This window comes from Hemicordylus capensis, chromosome 11, assembly GCF_027244095.1.
Source record: "Hemicordylus capensis ecotype Gifberg chromosome 11, rHemCap1.1.pri, whole genome shotgun sequence".
NCBI classification, from domain to species: domain Eukaryota; kingdom Metazoa; phylum Chordata; class Lepidosauria; order Squamata; family Cordylidae; genus Hemicordylus; species Hemicordylus capensis.
The window spans coordinates 15196097-15211428 of record NC_069667.1 but is presented as its reverse complement, the minus strand read 5'-3'; the positions used below and the strand labels follow the sequence as shown (position 1 = coordinate 15211428).

The window sequence follows — 15332 nt, the reverse complement described above, 5'->3', positions numbered from 1 at the left end:
ACACGAGGGAGCCAGAGGACCGCAGAGGCGCAGAGCCGGAAGGCGCCCTCTGAGAGCACCGAGCCCCACTCTGAAGGGGCGGAGGAGAACCCAGAGCCCTCTCCAGGCGACAAATCCAGAAGGGCTTAATTGTCGGGGCTCCGCCCTCTCAAGGAACTCTGGGGAGTGCAGTTCTGCAAGTGGGGTTAACAACCCCTTGTAGGGAATTCCCTCACCCCCTTGGCACGACTACAATAATGCATGCAAAAATGCATCATGAAAAGGGACAACTCTGGGCAGAAGGTCAAGGGAAGGGTCCTGCCAGGCCACCAAAGAAGAAGTCAATGCCCATTAAGTTGCAAAGCAGAGACGAGGCTGGCTGGACTTCGGGCAGCTGCTGCTCTCCCCCCACCCACCTCCATTGGCAAGAGCTAGAGGATGAGGATGAGGGAGATTTCGCCGACAGAGCACAAGGCTCAGCCCTACCTGGACTATACCACTTCAAGGGGGGGGGGGATGTGCACAATCAATCCAAAGCCTTATTTATCCCACCACCACCACCCGCTTTCCCAGCAGCCGCCTTCTGCAGCCAGCCCCTTTGCCAGCACTATTCTGGGTCTTGGGAAAGGCCAGGCAGAAAGGAAGCCCACAGGAAGCAGCAGAAGCCAAGCCCGGGAAGCGGGTGGGGCAGGGGCGTCCGCTGGGAGGCAACCCTGGCATTTCCGGCTGCAGAGGGAAGGTTGGCATGGAGCCTCTCCCTCCCCAGGAAGAGCAGGTGGGGCCTGCAGGACAAAGAGGCGGCAGCTAAGGAACTGAAAGAGCACACACACACCCCGTCGTAGGAGGGGAGAGAAAGGGGGGCATCGATCCAGCTGTGTTCTCTCTCTCCCTAGGCCCAGCAAGGAGGCTGCCTCCTTGAAATACCATGAAGCAGGGCAGATTCCTTCTCCACCAGGCCAGGGAGCTCTTCCCTCTTGCTGCACGAGGGGCAGAGGGGCGTAGCACAGAAGGGGTTAAGGAGCAGCTGGGGAAAGGGGGCTCCTCCCTGCCCCCTTCCAGACCCCAAAAGGCCTCTCTGGAGGGCAGCAAACAGTGAGCGCGCGCACACACACACACACGCACACGTGAACACGCGGCAGGCACTGCACAGGGGCCTCTGAAGAGCTTCAGCTGTTTCCTCTAAGGTCTCGGTCAGAGGCTCGAACGCCAAGCTCAGAAGATCAGACTAAGTTTATGGAACTCCACACCACAAGACATGACAATGGTCACAAGCTCAGAGGAGAGTTAAGACAGATCGGTCATCCTCCATGCATTTATCAGCAGCTATCAGCCTCAACAGCTAGGCAGAGCCTCCACATCCAGAGGTAGTCTACCTCAGAGTCGCAGCCAACTTGTGGGCTTCCTGGCTGACCACAGAGAGAACCAGGACGGGGGCGTTCTCAGATGCTGGCCCTGACGGACCTTCGGTCCGACCCAGAAGGGCTCTCCGAGGCAAAGGCCAGCTCCCGGCACCCTGGGCACAGCCAGAGGACACCATCCCCTAGCAATGTCAACAAGGAAGGGGCCAGCCCAGGGCGCCCCACAGCCGCAAAGCTGGGGGGACACACGGACTGAAAAAGCATCGCCAGCCCACCCCTCACCCCAGGGCAGAGAGGAGAAAGTATGTCGGAGGGGCAGAGCCAACAGGACACCTCCGGTATCCTTTGCAAGCCCTTTTCAGATGGGGGAAGGGGAAAGTCTGGACAAAGAGACCCCCTCCCCACAGCGCAGGAAGGCGTTGCCATGGGAACAGGAGGCCCGTCTGCACTGGGCTCCACCCAGGGTCAGCACCTACGGCCCCCTCCCCAGCTGGGAGGCCGGAGTGGCCAGCAGCCCCTCCCTCAAAGCCGGCCCTGCAGCCGTGGAGGGGTGGGGAGCAGGGGCAAGCCTCCCATTTCCTGCTGCTTCCGATTTTCCTCTGGAGTAAGGGCTCCCAACCTCAGACCCCCCCCCCCCGTCCTTGTTGGACTACAGTTCCCATAATCCTTTGGCCATTCTGGCTGGGATGGTAGGAGCCCTGCTCAAACAACTTAAGAGGTGGTTTCAAGGTGTTCATTTTAACTGGGCCTGAGGGGGCGTGGGAGGAAAGGGGGCCACAAAGGCTGAGCCGAATTAAGCGCTCCCTCCCCCCCCCACAACCTCCCTCTTTTGCTAAATGCACAGGTGGGGAGGAGGTATCCTCAGCAGCCCTGGAAGAGATACGGGCCAGCAGACGGGTGCCAGAATTTTGCTTCGCCTGCACCGCTACAGAACTGCAGGTACTCACTGGAATCCATGGGAACATGAGGGGGGGGGGACCCCTGGATTCCCCACCCCCACCCCATGCCACTGATGGCCGGAACAACTGCTTAACTGGGTCCCTCTCTCTCTGACTTCCATTCGATTGTTACCATATTTAGCTGAATTTAAGATGAGTTCCCCCCCCATTTATTTCCTGTTAAATATGGGGGTGGGGTCATCTTAGATCCAGAGTCCTCTTTTTTCAGGGTAAGTACAAGCATAACCTGTATTTAACCTCTTGTCTTTTAACGCATCATCTTATAGTCAGAGTCACCTGCGATGCAGGTAATGATTGTTTGGTATTGATTCCACCCAACACCCCCCAACATCCATGTTACTTGTTTACCATTTGAGGTTTATATTCGATTGCAACTGTTATTTAAACATGTTATGTTAGAAATAACCTTTTTTTAAAAACAGAAGTGCACTCATGTTGCAGACCGACATCCAAGCAGCCCAGCCGTAACATAAATGGCCAAGCCGCGGGGGGAGGGGGGACACTCTGCCGTTTCTCCCCCCAACTCCACCTCCCAGAGATGGCAGACCAGCTCTAGGCCAGAGGTTCACAATTCTGGATTCCCGGATGTTGGACTACAATTTCCATCATCCAAAGCCTTTGGTCACTGTGGCCGGGGATGATGAGTGTTGAGGCTCAACATCTGGGGACTCAAGCCTGAGGACCCCTAGTCTATACTCAGGGGCGTAGCTAGGGGGGAGAGGGGGCCGTGTCCGCCCCTTTTCCTGGCAGCCCCTCGGAAGGATGGAAATAATGAAGGAAATGGGGCCAGGTGGAGCTGGGGGGCCCTCAGGAGCTGGGGGGGGGCCTGGGTTCTTTGAACCCATCCACTGGATCATAGCTATGCCCCTGTGAGTCTCCAAGGCTGTCACGTGAATTCCCAGGGCAGGCTCTCTTATTCACAGAGCATGGTCCAATTCTGCTTTAGAAAGTGGGGGCAGGGGTGAAGAGACAGGAACCACAGCCAAGATCTGCAGGAAAGAGGCAGGACAGAACGGGGACCTGTTCTCTGCCACAGGCATCCGTGTTTAGTAAAGAGGCAACTCATCTCAGGGTATGGACCCAACCTACAGAACTCACTGCCACATGATGAGACTGAACCCAAGGCAAAAAAAAAATTAGAGATAGCAGGGGCTCATCGGGGAGACAAAACATCTCCAGCAGAGTAGACTCGGGCCGTGGGCAGGGGGGGGTAGGGGAGTGTGTGTGTGTGCGCGGGCGTGCGTGCGCCAAAGCTCAGGTCACTCCTCTCTTCCCCCACCTGCAAGCCGCACTGCCTGCAGGCTGGCCATTCATCAGATGCTGCTGCATGGTTACTGCACTGCTCTACCTGATGAATGGCCAGCCTGCAGGCAACACAGCTCTCGGGTGGGGCAGGGAGAGGAGCCCCCTGAGCGGCTGCTGGGAAGCAGAGGCAGCTGTGCCTCCTTTGCTGCCACCACCGCCACCTCACCCGGCTCCTTAGGATGAGCTGCTGCTGCTCAGTTCTGAGGAGCCCCAGAAAAAGGGAGCCCAGAAGCCCTCATAGGAAGCTGCCTTCTACTGAGTCAGACTATTGTCCCATCTAGCCCGGTATTGTCTTCACAGACTGGCAGCAGCCTTCTCCAAGGCTGCAGGCGGGAATCTCTCTCCGCCCTCTCTTGAAGATGCTGCTAGGGAGGAAACTAGATGCTCTTCCCAGAGTGGCTCCATCCCCTCAGCGCTCACATGTGGTCTCCCATTCAAATGCAACCAGGGCAGACCCTGCTTAGCTAAGGGGACAAGTCATGCTTGCTACCACCAGACCAGCTCTGGTCTCAGAGGGTCAAAGCTATGTCAGGCCCGGACTCTATGGAGTGACTGCCCCTCACCAGGCCTTCCAACTCCTTTCCCCCTTGCATGGAGGGCAGGACGGCTAGAGAGAGACCCCGAGCCCCTTCAGGACAGGACAGAAGAGGCTCCCGGGGTGGGGGTGGGGGGCGCAACAGTGGAACGCCTTGCCCTGCAAGAGCCCCACCTGCACTCACGAAGACCATCAGGAGAGGTCCGTCTTCAGGGGCCACCAGTTCATCTGGTGGCAACCTGGGATCCTGCATCGCTGCTGACCGATATAGGAGTTTCCCACAGTCTGGGAATCATACCAACAGGGATTCGAACTGGCAACCTCTGGCTTGCTAGGCAAGTCATTTCCCCGCTGCGCCATTAGGTGGCTTCACCATCTTTGGAGGCCCTCAAAAGAGCCCGAAATTCCCACCTTCCCCCCCCCCACACCACCAGGCTTTTAATAAACATTGGCTTTAAAGGGCTTTTTAAAATGAGTTTTATCTTAATGCTTTAAGTGCTTTATCTTATGTTTTATGTGATGTTTCACCTTGTGTCTTTCGGACGTGAAGTGCTCTGAACGGTCCTGGGATGGGCGCTCTATAAATGAAATGAATCATCAATCAGGTGGCCGGAAAGTGGAGGTCTTGCTCAGCCTGTGGTCCTCACCACGCTTAGCAGGGGCCTTCCAAGAGAGGAGGTGGGTCAGGAACGGCAGCCACAGGGGGTCCTCGGGCAGGAAGGGGGCCTCACACTTGACCAGGCAGCCCCTTGGGGGGGGGCGGGAGGTGCAGTGCCCTGACCCTGACCCGGCTCACGGCTGCTGGCCATCAGCGGCACCACCAGCTGGCCCACTCCGGCCTGGCCCAGCACCCAGGAGATCTGGGGGAGGGGCAGGCCCACTCTGTAGCTGCGCATGTGCACCCACGGTGAACACGTGCGAGGCTCGGAGAGGGGAGGGGGGAGCAGAGGAGCGCGGTCAAGACCCCCAGCCCGGAACGGGGCCTCCTGGGCCCGGGGAGCGCCCCCACCCCCTGCCCTCCCAGGCCTCCTTGCCAGAGAGCCTCTCCCACATGCCTGGATGGGCGTTCCCTGGACACGCCCAGCCAGGACCGGTTCCAAGCAGCCCAGCAAAGCCCCAGCCCCCTCCTTCGGCGGGGTGAGGCCAGCTCCCTCCGCCTTCTGGCCCTCGCCTTGCCCAGCCACCCACAGACCAGCCCTGGCTGCCTGCCTGCCTGCCCACCCGGCCTCCTCCCTCCCGCCCGCCCGGTCAGGGAGCCGGGACAATAGAGTACCAGTTCCCACCACCCCGCCCGAGTCTGGCTCTCAAGCTCAGAAAGACAGCCAAAGATTTGAGGGGGGGGGGATTAAAGCAACCTTTGCTGGTGGAGGGAGTCTTCCCTCCCCCGCACCATAGACACACACACACACACACTATCCCCCTTCCAGCTGAGCCCCTCCCTCCCATCTGCTTCAGCCCCCACCCCAGAGGACACAAGCTGCCTTTCATCCCAAGACATGGGTGGGCTCCCCAACTCCATCACTCCCTTCTTCCACCCAGGGACTGTGGCCAAGCGCAGGCAGGAGGCGGCACCGGACAGAGCCCCTTCCTGAGGAGAGCTGGCCTTGTGCTAGCAAACATGGCTTGCCCCCTTAAGCTAAGCAGGGTCCACCCTGGTTGCATATGAAAGGGAGACCAGAAGTGTGAGCAGCCCTGTCAGATATCCCCCTCAGGGGTTGCGGCTGCTCTGGGAAGAGCATCTGCATGCTTGCATGCAGGAGATTCAAATTTCCACCCCTGCCATCTGCAAGATAGGGCTGGGAGAGTCTCCTGCCTGCCACCTTGGAGAAGCCGCTGCCAGCCTGTGTTGACAGTACTGAGCTAGACAGACCAATGGTCTGACTCAGTATGTGGCAGCTTCCTATGTTTGTTTGTAACTCTCCCTTCTGCAGCTGAAGTCACCCTTCCCAGCACCTGATCCTTTTGCTGGCAATTCAACCTAGAGCCTTTGGCATGGTGCGAATCAGACTACTGCTGGCCCACATGGCCCAGGACAGCGCACTCTGTCTGTCAAGGGCCCAGTCCTGCTCTGTCCAGGACCTTCTGCACACAAACCAAGCACTCTGTCACTGAAACACGAACCCCACCCCACCCCAAAAAAACCCCAACACTGCTGGGTGTCTGCCTCTGACAATGGGGACCTGGCAAGGGCAGAGCCCAGCACCAAAGCGACCTCCGCCATATTCAGACATTAGGTTGTGCCTGCATGTGTGGATGACTGTACCTCCATTCATTTCCGAAGTGTACCTGGGCACAGGTCCTCTCAAATGCAGGCACAGACAGGAACTGTACTACCGAGCCTGCATTCAACATCATATGTGAATAACTGTACCTGTGTACCCAGATGGCCCGAGTACTGCGGAACACAGCATACTAATGGGGCTCTATTCACCCAAGGTATACAGCTTTAAAAATGGAAAGAGTCTCACTCTGTCAGTTTGAGTTTTGCTTTTCTAGCAACTGATCTGAAAAGAAACGTGGTTTTTTTTTACATTTAGAAAGCCAGCTGGGTTTTTCCTTCTTCCCCTGTTCAATTGGCAGCCTCACCGATAGCTCGGAACCCCAGCAGAATAAGGCCCTTGGGCTGAAACAGACCAGCAAAAGCTGCGACTAAGGAGAGTCAGCAGAAGCCTGGTGCATCTGTGGAAATGTGGACAGCACAGCAGCCATTCCTGGGTCACTAGCCCTTGTGTTGCCCATGAGGACCAGTGAAGGGGAGGAGACAACCCCACCCTGCTAAGGAGGGCCCCTGAGCAGCACAGGATCCCTGGAGGTCCAGCTGCCAGCAGCAGCCAGGGGTACTTTTGACCAGCAGCAACCCCTCTCCTTGATGCTCAGGATCCAGCCACCCCACGATCACTTCCACAAGGCTGGGACGTTGCAAGGGGCTCAGGTAGGGGCTGGCTCTGGTAGCCATTTGGAAGGCTCAGCTGGTGCAGAATTTTTCTACCAGTGGTGGCCGGGGGTGGGTGGGGGGTGGGTCAGCCACGGGGACTGCGTTTCTTGGCCTCTGGAGAGACCCGGCAACTTCTTGGCCCTGCTCAAAGGGCCAGTTAGAACCTATAAAGCCTTCAGGGGCTGGGCCAAATATTCATTTTACAATTGTATCTCCTACTTTCTTCCTCAGAACTGGAAGGAAGAATTAGAATCAGAAGGAATTCCTTCCTTAGAACTGGAAGTGGCTTGCAGACACAAAGTTCAACGAAACAATGTACAAAAAAGCAGAAAACGGGAAAATGAGCACGAGATTATTTTTTTTTAATCCAACCAGATGTGAGAAGGCCTGCTGTGTCTCTAACTAGCATCTATCTAAGTGCATCTCTTGAAACGCCATAGAGATGCTTAAGATCTTAGGGAGCAATGTCTGCCCTCTCAGTGTCCCTGGTCCCTCAGAGGGGTATCTGTGTGGGTGGGGGAGGCTTGGCTTTGCATGTTCAAATCCTGCCCACAAGTAGGGCAAAGCACCCTCAACATGCCCTCTTGCCCAGACGGCCAAGACTTTTGCATTGCATTGCTCTTTCCTTCCACTGCCTGTATTATAATGCTTCTGTTTTATTGCTGCTCATTTGCATATCACTCAAATTAAACTTTTTATTAGGACTGATTGGATGCTCCACTGCCTCGCTCCTTGGAAAGGAGCCAGACCCATTTTTTTAAAAAAAAACACACAGAGAAAACCTTCAAGTGACTACGAATATCACCCAACTGCTCCTCCTTGGCCCCCACACTTCCTCCTCTTCCCCCATAGCACCTGCTGCTCCTGCCCCCTCATCCCCAGCCAGCCTGCTGCTCCGTCCCACCTGGGCCCAGGAGTGCCTCAAGCACACCCCAGGTTGCAGCTCTGGAGGGTAGCACCTGACAGCACCCCCTCTTCAAAGTCCACCAACTCCCGCCCACCACCTCCATGTGTAAGAAGGGGGGAGGGCAAAGGCTGCCTAGCTGCAACTCCCCCCCAACTGCCAGCAGACCATGCTTGAATTGCATGGGGTATGTGCACATGTGCAGCATTTGACTTCCCCTGCCATGGACTTGATCAGGTGTACATTGCAGGATCAAGAAAAGGATCTTTAAACTGGAAAATGGGAGAGCACTGGTCAGATGAAACCCATCTGGAGAAAGGTATGTGGAAGAAGAGACCCCCCTAGGCAAATAGCCGTGATCTGTCCATGCCCACCAATTCCTTCCTGGAGGCTCACAAGAGGCCTTGAGAACCCAGAGAGGTACGGCCGAGGTCCCAAAAAAGTTAACATCTGCCTCTCCACACCACCTCACAAAGGATTCACCAAGTTGCCCCAAACCTGGCATTGGCTGCCCCCCTTTGGAGAAGAAGCTTGTCCACGAGAGGAGAGCTGGTCTTGTGGTAGCAAGCATGACTTGTCCCCTTAGCTAAGCAGGGTCCACCCTGGTTGCATTTGAATGGGAGACTTGATGTGTGAGCACTGGGAGACATTCCCCTCAGGGGATGGAGCCGCTCTGGGAAGAGCAGAAAGTTCCAAATTCCCTCTCTGGCTTCTCCAAGATAGGGCTGAGAGAGAGATTCCTGCCTGCAATCTTGGAGAAGCTGCTGCCAGTCTGGGAAAACAATACTGAGCTAGACAGACCAATGGTCTGACTCAATATATGGCAGCTTCCTATGTTCACACCTCAGTGCTTGCTAGCTACAAAGCCCCCTGCCTTGAGGGCTTAGCAGAGGGTCTATCCTGGCAACTGCTTGGAATCTCAGCCACCTGGAGGGCTACGCCCCCACCATCACTGTTGGGGGTGGGGGTGGCTGCATTTCCCCAATGGGAAGCTCCACCAAGATGTGAAATAAAAGCTGCCCACTCCACAATCTCCCCAAGATCCACACCCACCTAAGCTGCCCTGCAAAGGGCCACGAGCCCCTTCTCCCCCACACCCTTTCCCTCTGCCTCCCAACAGCAGGTGCCAAAGGTCACAGAAACCAAGCAACTCCAACGCAGGAACCGCCTCCAGCAGCCCCAGGGGCAGAATGCCAAAAAAGTACATGGGGACAGCGGGTTTGCTGCTTGTTTGTGTGGGAGGAGGCAGAGAAAGAGGCGTAGCTCCAGAATCAGCTCCTCTTCCTCCTCCTCCGTCTGTGCTTTTTGCCCGGGAAGGGAGAGTTGAGCCAAGTGGATCCCATCCCCTAGACCCCCAAGAGTGGCGGGGGGGGGGGGCAGGGACACAGCAGCCCTTTTGCATGCTGGCCTCACAAGCCAAACCACCGCAGGTTGCAAGGTCTTCGGGAGAGTCAGACCTCCTCTGTCGCTTCCCAGGGTAGGATAGCTTGCAGCAGCTGAGAACTGGGGTACCCAGAGGCCACGCACTGGCCAAGTCCCTAGCCTGCTGTGCAGCCAGGTGGGAAGCCAGAAAGGGACCCATCCCACGTGTCTGCAGACGCATTTAAAGCAACTTCAGCCAGCAAGGGAGGCGGAGGGGAGGGGCTGCCCAAACACCTCATCCTTCCCTTCAGACCCGCTGTGACGCCAACTAGTTAAACACCAGCAGACTTAACTGTTTCACTGCCGATCAAAATACTGATCGATCAAAATGCTGCTCGTCTATACACACCACAAGTCAGTCCTCACGCCTCCAGGAAGGCAGCGAACCTTGTGGCCCCGGGACAGATTCCTCTGTCGACTCGTTTACTCCAGATTGCACCGTGGGGACCCCCCAGAGCCTCTCACATATTCTGGGCGAAAACAAACAGTAGTGACACCGGCTCCCGGGAGTAGCACTGCCTGCCTCGAAGGTAACAGCTTGCCTGAAACCAAACGCAGACCACGCGCCACTCCAAGCCCCTCACCCCCAGGCTCGGGCAGTCCATTCGCTGGCCGGAAACCAGCTACTGGTTTGCGAAGGGAGAGCAGTCTGGCTTTGCTGCCTCTTCCCTCCGCCCCTCCTCACTCCGCGCTCTTTGCTGCCAGGTCTCAGCAATGAGGCTTGGCCGCAGCAAGGAGGTCCCCGAGAGGCCCGGGTATCCCAAAGAGCCAGAGGAGGGGGTGTTGCCGGCGCCGCCGCCGCAGCTGCTGCCGCCCTCACCGGCTGTCTTGCTGGGTCAAGCCAGGGCCCCGCCACCAGCCTGCTTCCAGATGCTTTGAGGCAACCCCGAAGCAGAGCCTGAGAGCAGTAGCCGGCTTCACCCACTGCTTCTGCTTCCAGGAGGACGCATCTTCTTTGAGGCACGCTACCTCTGGATACGAGACGAGCTGCTGCGGCTAATCCCGGCCAACCGACATGCCCTCCACTCACAGTGGGGTGGACAAAGCCCAGCAGACCAGACTGAGAGCGCAGCAGCCTTCCGAACGGGCTGAGGAGCCGAGGCCCAGAGGAGGGCACCCTCGGACCCTCAGCCCCCTTACTCCACCGCTACCTACAGGCCGGACCCAGGAGCGTGGGGAGACAACCCATAGCTGGGGCTGCTGCTGCTCCTCTCCTTCGGGAAGGACGCGAGGAGATCCTTCATGGCATTTGCGGTCCGGGTCTCAGAGAGGCAAGCCCGTACTTCCTCACCCCCGACTCTTCGTTGCTAGGCACCCTGGAGGGACTCCGGCGGATGAAGTTTTGCGCCCCCTCCCCAGTGGGTGGCCTGGAGAAAAGGAAGGCGCTCTGCACACGCTCAGAGGCACCTTCCGCAGCCATCACTGTCCCCGGCGCAGCTGCTTCCAGCAAAGCCCCTGACCACCACACGGACCAACTTTGGGTCACTCACCAACCAGGCCCCGTGCGCGGCGCTCATCCCTTCCGCTGGGAGGATCATCCCGGGGCGGGCGAAGCAGGACGAGGACAACTCGCCGGAGACGGAGGAAGCAGCCGGGCTGAGCAGCCCAACAACGGCGAGCAGGGCGAGGAGCGAGCGGCGTCTCAGTCTACAAGACTGCGCACTCCGGCGCCGCTGTCTCCACTCGCTGGCTGCTCTGGCGGCCACACCCTGGGGCGGGTCCGGTTGGGCGGGCCCGGCCGGGCAGGGCCTTGTGAGGCGCCCCGCAGCCGGGTTGCTCGGCTAGAAGAAAAACCAAGAAGCCCCGCGCAAGCAGGCGCCAGGAGAGGCCAGGGTGGCTCTCCAGAGTCCAGACCAGGTGGGCGCCGCCAGACAGGGGCCCTGCCCTCCCGCCCGGGCTGCGACAAGCGGCAGCAGAGCCACCTCGAGGGGCTCTGCCCTCTGGCCCCTTGCTGCCGACCCGCCTTCCACTCCTCCCCCGTCCCACCCGGGTACCCTTCGGCTCTGACCACCCCCAGGCACCGCGGAGGGCTGCTAGCCGCCAGCCGCCTTCCACAAGAGCGCGCATCCTGGCACATGGGGGTGGCGACTCCCCGCATCAGTAGGCAAAGGGGACTGGTGGTGGTGGTGGTGGGCCCCACACGAAAGCCCAAGGAGGGAGGGGTGCTTGCTGCCGAAGGGCGCGCGGAAGTCACATGCCAGGGGCGGCTACTGCTGCTGCTGCCGCCCTCTTGGCCGACACACACACACACACACACACACACAGAGACGCCGGGCTTCGGACCTTGCTATTGAGGGGCAGCAGCGTGGCCTTTCAGACGGCAATGCCGCCGAGCCTGGGCATAGCCAGCTTGGGCAAGCAGGCGGCATCGCTAAGATGGACCGTGCAGGGAGGCCAGACCCGAAAGCCCGGCTGCCGGTGAGTTGCATGGGGAGAGCAGCAGCCGCTGCCAGGGCCCTGGACTTGTGCACAGAGGTGCACCTAGGTCATTTTGGAGCCGGGACCTAAAGGCCTTTGGAAACCCCTCTCCCCTGCAAATTAAGCATCACCGTGCTTGGCCAGGTGACCATACCACCTGGGACAGACTAAAGAGGATGGGGAGGGGGCAGGGGCTGTGAAGAGCCCTGTTGGCTGTAAGAGCACCTCTGTTGGGACGATGCAAAAGTAGCATCTGATGTTCCACCAGCCAGAAGAGTCCCCTCCCCAAGAGCTGCCAAGGCCCTCTAGGCCACTCCTGGACTGCGGCTGGAGACCACCATGGGGCAGCCAGGCGGGAGGGGCGAGGGCTGCTGAAGAACATCAAATGCAACAGGTCACTAACCAGCAGCAAAGACGGGGTAGTGGCCCCAATCCCCGAGAGCTGAGAAATAGGAGATTCTGCAGACGAACAACCTACTTTCTTGTAGTGCTGTGTTTTCAAGACGACTTTGCAATATGATAAGACTTGCACCCAGCTGGATTTCAGGCTTGGGCCTGTCTTAGCAAATATGGGTCCTTGAGTGGTGTTCCAAGCCCAGCACACCTAAGAGCCTGCCCCAGACATCTTTAAGGGGCCCAACCTCTCTGCTTTGGGAAGGCAAAGGACAGGCACGTAGGCCCACAGAGCAGGGGCGTAGCTGGTGAGGGAAGGCCTGTGTTTGCGCCTCTCCCTGGCAGCCCCTTGGAGTGAGGGAGATAATGAAGAAAATAGAGAGGGGTGGATCTGGGGGGGAGCCTCAGGAGCTGGGGGAGCCTGGGTTCTTTGAACCCATCCGCTCAATTACAGCAGCACCCCTGCCACAGAGGTTAATGTAGGAAAGGCAAACCAAAGGAGAAGCAGCCACCTGCAGTGGGGCATCCGCTTTGGGCCACAGTTTAGGATTCCTGGTCACTCAGCCCTGCCTCAAGAACTGCAGCTCCTGAGACATGCCCCCCCCATCATCACCACCACCCCCTCCGATGTCTATGAGAAACAAGTGGGCATGATCTTACGGAGGGATCACATTGCCCGGAATGTGGAGTTGGATGCAGATTTCGAGGGCATTTGCTTCACAAGGAGCAAGCAACCCACCCACCCCTGCTCAGCTAACATCTGCTGTAACAACCTCCACCGTTTCAGTTCTGGGGTAAACCCTCGTAAGAGCCACTGAGCCACGCCAGGTGAAGCTGGACGCAGGCCCTTGTGGAGGACGCCGGCAGCAGCACCATCAACAGGGTCATCATTGTGCAAGGGCACAGCTGAGCCACACCCTCTTCCCCACAGTTGGGGGGCAAGCTGCACACCCTGCTCAGTCCTTTGGTGCCCAGCTGTCCTCCTGGCTGCCTCTGCCTGGAGCCGCTCCTGCAACCTTGAGTAGGAAGCCAGCTGGCCACTTGTGGCCTCCTCAGCTGTGCTGGGATGCAGCGGCACCAACGACCCACAGAAGGCCTGCTTGCAGGAGGCAGCCCAAAGTATCCAAATATGGAGGGGGGGGGGGTGGCAGCCAACGTGTGTCTGCGCATGTGCACGTGCACACACGCTTTCTGTCTGAATACAGAAGAGTTTGTGCATCGGACTCTTAAGAGAATGGGTTTGAGAAAGAGCCTGTGTTCCATTGCTGGACATGGGCGAGGTTGTCCTCCTCCCAAAGGAGGCCATTCTGCTCAGACCCAAACTGGCACCCCACCCTCCATTCCCTGCTGCAGCAGCAACTCAGCCTAACGAGTCGGCGGGGGGGGGGCACGGAGTGTGCCGAAAGAGGCGCAGCTGCCTCTGCTTCCCGGTAGCAGCTCGAGTTGCTCCTCTCTCTCCCGCCCTGCCCGAGAACCACACTGCTGCAGGCTGGCCATTCGACAGGTAGAGCTGTGCAGTTAACTGCATAGCTCTACCTGACAGATGACCAGCCTGCAGGCAGCGGGGCAGAGAGAGGAGCGACCTGAGCTGCTGCCGGGAAGCAGAGGCAGCGGCAGCTCATTCGGAGGAGCGCTACTGCCTTCCTGCTTCCCGTCCCACTTCAGAGTGAGGCGGGGAGACGCTGGCTGCTTTCGACTCCAGCCAATTTGCTCTCAACCCATTAACCGGCTTGGTGCGTCTGGAACGAGGGCGCAGCGGCCCTCCACCTAAGTTTTTAAACAGGCCTCAAGAGGTGTGGTTTTGGAGAAGTTTAAATGGAAGGAAAAGTTCCCCGGGTGGTGGAGATGAGGAAACGTGAAGGAAAGCAAGTCCATCAGTGGCAGCCTGTGGATGGACGCCTGCACCGAAACCTTGCTTCTAACTGTCTGGGCGTCTGTTTATGCACAGTTCCTCCCTTTCCTCTTGCTGTGGGGGAAAAAAAAAGCTGGTGGAGATTTACTTAGTGGGTAGAGCCGGGTGGGGCCTCTGGCACCACTGGGCAGAGGAAGCTCAAGCAGCTGGGGCACGCACCGGACATCGGGCAGGCCGCAAGGAGGGCTGGGCAGCACGCATCTCCCTCTCTGCCCTTTGACCTGGAAGAAGGTGCTGCAGCCCCACCTGCAGAGTTTTCTCCCAGGGAACTCTTCGCTTAGAGTAGACTCTGCAGAGTAGACTCTGCACACCAGCTGCTGCTGCTGCCGGAGCTCTTTCCGAGGACTGCAGCATTCCATCCAGGCAAGGCCTCCGATTGCAGATTACAAACCTGTTGGCCCACTGAAAGGTGCCTCTGATCAAGCAGCAGATTTTGGGATCCTTTTTCTTAACGCAAGTACTTCCAAAGAAGGAGGCGGGGTGGGGATGGGGGCTACTCTTCTCCACAGGAACACAAAGAGCTGCTGTCTTCTACCGAGTCCGACCCTTGGTCCCACTAGCTAAGTACTGTCTACCTACACTGAATGGCAGCGGCTTCTCCAAGGTTTCAGGCAGGTGTCTCTCTCAGCCCTACCTGGAGATGCTGCCAGGGATTGAACCTGGGACCTCCTGCATGCCAAGCAGATGCTCTGTCACTGAGCTACAGCTCCATCCCCTGAAGGGAATATTTTAGCAGTGTTCACATGTAGCCACCCATCCAAATGCAAACCAGAGTGGACCCTGCTTAGCCAAGGGAACAATCCATGCGTTCTGCCATAAAACCACCTGGGATCCACATTCAGCGGCCTCGGCCAGGTACAGATTGCTTCAGTGGTGGGGGTGGGTGGGAAGCCTAATTCTAACCACCCACCAACTACCTGGACCCAGCAATTTGGTGGAAGGGAGACGGTCAGCAGCCTTCAGTGGTGGTGAAGACCCACGTCCAGACTGTTCGGCCTGCCGGCCTGCCATGAGTGTCCTCTCCCACCACCCCTCTGTGGCCCTTCCTGTTTGCACAACTGACGCTGCTGCGGAGAAGCCCAAGTTGCGTACACGGCCTGCGGCCCAACACACCCCATACGAGGAGGGCCACAGCAGGCCTTCCTCTAGGATGCCACACGAGCACCCTCCACCGCAGGTGTTCAAGGAAGCCCGGAGCAGAGGGGCCCTTTT

At 58.2% G+C, this 15332-nt stretch overlaps 1 protein-coding gene, 1 long non-coding RNA gene and 1 other non-coding gene across 7 annotated transcripts in view; 1 reads left to right on the top strand and 2 right to left on the bottom strand.

Annotated features, from left to right (window-relative positions):
* KLF8 (KLF transcription factor 8) overlaps positions 1–15332 on the bottom strand; it is a 62405-nt gene that overhangs the window by 11184 nt on the left and 35889 nt on the right. The window contains exon 1 of one of the 5 annotated variants that reach the window (XM_053274321.1): positions 10888–11136. The exons of 2 other annotated variants lie outside the window; for them this stretch is intronic. In XM_053274321.1, coding sequence (XP_053130296.1) covers positions 10888–10935 — 48 coding nt within the window. In that variant the 5' untranslated portion in view covers positions 10936–11136. Of the gene's footprint in view, positions 1–4664; positions 4692–10887; positions 11137–15332 lie in introns of those variants that run through there. 2 more of the 5 variants (XM_053274322.1, XM_053274325.1) reach the window with 2 other exon arrangements.
* On the top strand, positions 1802–7775 carry LOC128335685 (uncharacterized). Its single transcript, XR_008311678.1, has 4 exons — positions 1802–1941; positions 2182–2276; positions 6674–7068; positions 7303–7775. It is a non-coding gene; the product is annotated as an uncharacterized LOC128335685 (long non-coding RNA).
* Positions 14759–14833, bottom strand: TRNAA-GGC (transfer RNA alanine (anticodon GGC)). The gene has a single exon. It is a non-coding gene; the product is annotated as a tRNA-Ala (tRNA).